Source organism: Tupaia chinensis, unplaced genomic scaffold (genome assembly GCF_000334495.1).
Source record: "Tupaia chinensis unplaced genomic scaffold, TupChi_1.0 Scaffold142100_1, whole genome shotgun sequence".
In the NCBI taxonomy this organism is placed as follows: domain Eukaryota; kingdom Metazoa; phylum Chordata; class Mammalia; order Scandentia; family Tupaiidae; genus Tupaia; species Tupaia belangeri.
In genome coordinates, this window is record NW_006201951.1 from 1,787,679 (window position 1) to 1,793,009 (window position 5,331).

A 5,331-nucleotide genomic window follows, 5' to 3' on the forward strand; every position below is an offset into this window, starting at 1 on the left:
CTGAGCCTGGCTCGCGGCCGCCTCCCCGCGGCCCCCGCCCCACAGCGCACCTTTCCTCATCTCTCGGAGGAGCTGGTCGTGCTGCAGCAAAGCCGGCACGCCCACCTCCAGGCCCTGCTGCAGGAGGGCCTCCACGGTCGCGCGCCCCCCACTCAGGCGGAAATTGAAGTCACCAAACCAGAACACCTCATCGAACCGGGTGGTGACATCCGCTAAGGCACAAAGAAAGCACATGGGCGCCCAGCCTCAGGCAGGCAGACGGCGCCAGGTATGCAGTTAGGTCCCCTCCCCCTGGAAGTGGGGCACAGGTGCCACCTACAGATGACCCAGAGAGCAGCTGGGTGGCCTTGGGTGCCAGGAGTGGTCCCGAGGCCGTGGGCTGACTGTCACTGCAACCCTGAACCCATCTGCCGGCCATGCTGCACGAGGGCAGATGGCAAGTGAGCCACGTCACCGACACGTGAGTCACACCTAGACTTGGGCCGGTCCCCAGAGGCTCTGAGGCTGCTTCTGTGGAACCACCATGGAGCAGGGCAGGAGGCGCTGCATGGCCCGCAGAGCTGACAGGAGCAGTGTGGCCCTCACCTGTGCTGGAGCGGTAGGGGTTGGTGTCCGGCACATGCCTAGGCAGGGCCAGGGCCTGGATGGTCCTGCTATAGTCCAGGAGCCGCTCCGGCACCTTCCCGTCCCCGGCTGCAAACACAGGTTTCCCACACCCTAGCTGCCATGAACAGCTCCTGCCCCACACTGTGCCCAGCTGTGGCCCAGGAGGGAGGGAAGACAGGTGTCCCCACCACCGTGTGGGACTCACAGGTAAAGTGAGAGGTGATGAAGAGGAAGGAGGTGCCGAAGAAGGTGAAGCTGATGCCCAGCGCCCCCTTGGTCTTGATCTGAGACACGATGCGCGTGGTCACCGTGGAGCTCTCCACCTCTGAGGAGGGCACGGGCCTCAGTGTGCTGCAGGGCCCTGGCAGCTGGGGCCAGGCCCCAGGTGAGTCCAGCCTGCGCGTGGGCTCCGCCCCGCCTACCTGAGCAGAACTAGACGGGCCCGCCCCGCTTACCTGAGCAGAACCAGATGAGGTCTCTGCGGATGAACAGGGACAAGTACAGCACCCCGTGGGCCGCCGAGCTCAGCAGCACGTAGTGTGGGCCCAGTGTCTCCTGCAGCCGTGCCTCCCACTCACGCCTGCGAGACAGCAGTGGCTGCTGGGAGAACAGGCCCTCCAGTTCTGCCGCCAGACCCACTCCCAGAGCCCGTGGGGGCCACAGAGCAACGGCCCCACCCTGCTGCAGGGGTGGGGTGTAGAGAGCACCTGTGGACTGAAGCTGGGCCCACTTCGCCTGGAAGCCCAGACCCCAGCGTGCACACCGACCCTGCTGCTCTGTCGGAGGGAACAAGGGACTAGACAGGTGCAAGGGACACTGGCCGTGATGTTGCAGGGCTGGCCGGTAAGGCACTGGGGCCGGCGAGAGCCCAAAGGCTGGGCTCGTGGACCAACGTCATCTCTGCTGTCCTCGCGCGCTCTGCAACCGACCGCTTGCTCACAAAGCCAGGCCTTATCTATTTCCAGTTCCCCGTCGCTGCTGGCAGAGCGGCGTGCTGGTGTGTGCCTGGCAGGTGCTGGCCTACCTGTCGGAGCAGCCCTCCTGGACGCCAACCACATACAGGTCCTGGGCATAGTCGGTCTCCGTGGGCAGCAGGAACTCGTCCAGGCTTGGTGGAAGCTCCTGCGGAGAGAAGACGCAGACGGACCAGTCTGAGGCCGAGGGCAGGGTGTGACTCCACATCGTGCCCTCTAGGGATGGCTGCCGAGCATGTCCTTGGGATGAGGCACAGCCCCTAAGCCATCTGCCCACAGCAGAGAAGCAGCCACGGCTCCAGGTGTGGGCCGGTGCCCTCGCCTCAGTTCCCCTCTGGGAACCTGAGCTTGCCCTGTACCGCCTCCCCGTGTGCTCCCAAGTCTGCCCCTGCGGCTTCTCGCTGACCACCCCGAGGTCTCCCTGCTCCAGTCACAACCTCTGCCGGTGACTCACACAGCCCGTGGCCAGCGAGGCACGGGTGAGACCTCTCGAGGGAAGTGGTGTTCCCTGGCTAGTGGAGGTGCCCTGGGGTCGGCCGTCGGGCTGCCCTCCTGCAGCCCCCTCTAGCTCCACCTCGGCCTACGGAGGGACTGGCTCACCTTCTGACCCTGCATGTTCCAGGTGGCCACGAACAGGGCCATGCTGCGGTCTGGGAAGTAGCGGGCCAGCTCATCTGCACCCAGCAGGGCCCCGCTGGCCAGCAGGCTCCCCTCGAGGTAGCTCCTGCAGAGAGAACACAAGCCGGGCCATGAGCCTAGCATGCTGCCTGGGGCCTGCCCGTGCGTCCAGGGCACGGATTTACACTGTTCTCAACTGCTCCCTGTGACATCTGGGGCTTTTCTTGGCTGCGGGTCCCGGGAAGGTGTTGGAGGCACCTGGGCTTCCACACTGTCAGTGAGGGCTGGTGAGCAGCAGGGTAGGACGGCCCAACGCCAAGAAGCGTGGTCCAAGACAGGGGGGTTGTGGAGCTGCACGGGGAGCATCCATGGTGAGGACCAGGCCCCTGGACTCTACATAAGGACACACACAAACGAGTCGGATGGCAACGCCCCTGCCCTGCCAGCCCTGGGGCAGGACAGGTGCCGGGTCCACTCCTTTGCCCCAGGGCTGGCACACCTCTGGTTGCCCGGGTCTGTCACCATCACTGGGCCCTGCCACAAGCGCCCAAACCTCCAGACCCCCTGGCCACAGGTGCACTCATGTCAGAGCCTGCGATGGGCCTGACGCCCAACTTTCCGTGACCCTCACCGAGTCTCGCCCACTCTCGGAGGCCCCTTATTGGGAAGAGCACCTCCACCCCATCCTTGCCACAGAAGTGGGGCCCTGCCTGCCTCAGGTCAGGTCATCCAGGCTGAGACACGCTCCCTGGCCGGCTGCAAAGGGCAGGGCAGCCCTGGCTCAGGACGTGGCCTCCATCCCCACGGGGTGGCCCCAGTCAGTCCTGCTCCCCTGCAGTGCACCAGGCTACTTCCTGCTGCTGTGACCGGAGGCCAGGCCAGGGGCCACCACAGGGCTATTTCCCCCCGCCCCGCAGGTGGGCGCAGTGTGTAGGGCCTGTGCTCACTGTTAAACTGGCTATGGGGCACGTGCACGTGGGGAGAGGGAGAAGGCACCCTCAGGCAGGGCCCCACTGCACCCTCTCTCCACTCTCTCTGCCACGACCAAGATCCCAGACGCGACCAGGCTCGGGTGGCATGAGCGCCGCAGGCTGTGGAGCCCCGGTGTGCTGACTCCATGGCTCTGGCCTCAGAGATGTGGCTTCTGTGGGTGGCACACGGGCTCTTTCCAAGCCAAAGGGCGGACTGGATAAGAGTCCCAAACCAGAGCGCGCGAGCCAGCGGCATGGCGGGCCTGGCAGCTGGGTCCTACGTGGCCGGTCGTACAGCTCCCGTCTGGGCGTGAGACCGGGCCTGTCTGCAGGGACGGCGAGCATGGTCATCGCCCCAGGTCGGGCTTTCTTGCTCACTCGCACGCTCTCTCATGGGATAAAAATCAACTTAAAAAAAAACAGAAGAGGGCCAGCTGCTGTTGTGGCGGCTAAGTGGCTGGGTCACAGGGGTCTCACTAGGTGCCACCCGGTCCTCCTGGTAGTTTGAACACACTGGGCGCTTGTGCTTGAGACTGGAGAAGGGACTGACTGCAGCATGGCCATCCCCCGCAGGTCTCGCTCACATCCCCGTCTCTCTCTAGCGTATACACCCTATGACAAACTGAGAAGGGGAACGGAGGGCCTGTGTCCCCTGGGATGCAAACCCCTCACCCATGGGAGCACAGCACCAAGGCCGCCGTCCCGCCCGTCCTGTGAGCACGTGGACTCGGATGCAGTCAGCAGGCTCGTGGCCAGCTCTCCACCCTGCAGCGGTGTGGGCAGGGCCCCAGGACGCACTGCTCGGGCAGCCCTCCTGCCACTGCAGAGCACACGAGTGTTCGCCCGAGCCCTCCAGGAAGTTAACAAAAGCTTGGCTCAAACATCCCGGGATCCTTTGCAGCAGCTGAAGTGAAGGGGGAAGCACTCACACACACAGAGGAACCAACGGCCTGCAGGGGGCGATCTAATCTAGCCGGACAGAGCAAGCCAGAATGGCAGATGAGGGGTTTCAAAAGGAAAAATGGAATTAAAATAGGAACTAATTCTGGCGTGAAAGCATTTGGAAGTCTAAGGATGTCTTCACGATAGACACCTTCCATGAACCCCCAAAGGCGTGCGTGCGTCTGGAGGTACATCCTGCCTGCGACGAGTGGGACTGTAAGGCAGGACACTCCTGGAAAGACAGGAAGAGAAGGAGAAGGGCCCCCTCGGGAGGCACTGGGAGCCGCGGGCAGGGGAGGGAGGCTGGCTTTACTCCTAGGGCTCAGCTTGCCCTTGACCATAGGCAGGCCAAGACTGCCCGCCTGCCTGCCCCTGCAGGTGCCTACCTGCTCCGCACGTCCTTGGTGCGGATTGGAGCCAGGAGACTGACAGTGGACGTGGCGGAGCGCAGGGAGCCGTCATCACAGGCCAGGGGGCTCCGGGGCTGGCCTGAGCCGAGGCTGCTGTGGGCACGGACCAGCCTGGTCTGGACGCGGTGCGGGTAGTCCGCATGACCTGCCTCCACCTTGTCAGACGTCCTCAGGGAGTTGGAGGCCATGTCCAGATCCACGGCAGACAGGGGGCGAAGGGGCAGCATGCTGGTCAGCCTGGGGGAGCTCCTGGTCAAGGTGGAGTCTTTGTGCAGGAAGTCTAGGTAGCTGCCAGCCAGCCCAGAGGGGCAGTTACCCCAAGAGGACGGGCTCTTGCCCCTGCTGCCTGGGGCCCTGCGGGACTTAGGAATGTCCTGCAAGGAGGCGCTCAGCCCAGGCGGAGATGGACTGTGGGCAGGGCGCTGGGGGGCCTCCTGCACCGGCCCCCTGGAGGAGTTGGCCTCACCAAGGGCAGCCAGGTCCTCCTGGCTGCTGGGCAAACGCCTCGTCCTCCAGCCCCTGTCGTCCAGGGACAGGGCTCGTTCCAGCCTGGGCCTGGCTGGAGGCCGTGGGGTGATGGGCTCGGCCCCAGCTCGTGGGTCCTCACCGCACATCTTCGCCGGAATGCTGAAGGGAAGCACAGGGCCCTTCTCGGGGCCCTGACAGTGGGGGGTGGGGGCAGGCCCTGGGCCCGCGGCCAGGTCCCGGTCTGGGTTGGGAAGGTGGCCCCCGAGCATCCTGCCTGGGGCCTGGTGGGGAGCCTCCGAGGGACGCAGGCAGGCCGACGGCGGCGGGGCGGCTCCTGGGGCC

The 5,331-nt window shown here is 65.1% G+C and overlaps 1 protein-coding gene across 1 annotated transcript in view; it reads right to left on the reverse strand.

Annotated features, from left to right (window-relative positions):
* The window catches only part of INPP5E (inositol polyphosphate-5-phosphatase E), a gene marked incomplete in the record, with an annotated part of 8,556 nt that extends 3,231 nt beyond the window's left edge, over positions 1-5,325 (reverse strand). Inside the window, 7 exon segments of the mRNA XM_027766268.1 lie at positions 51-212; positions 586-693; positions 812-931; positions 1,062-1,186; positions 1,631-1,728; positions 2,181-2,304; positions 4,498-5,325. Coding sequence (XP_027622069.1) covers positions 51-212; positions 586-693; positions 812-931; positions 1,062-1,186; positions 1,631-1,728; positions 2,181-2,304; positions 4,498-5,258 — 1,498 coding nt within the window.
* Between the last annotated feature and the right edge of the window lie 6 nt (positions 5,326-5,331).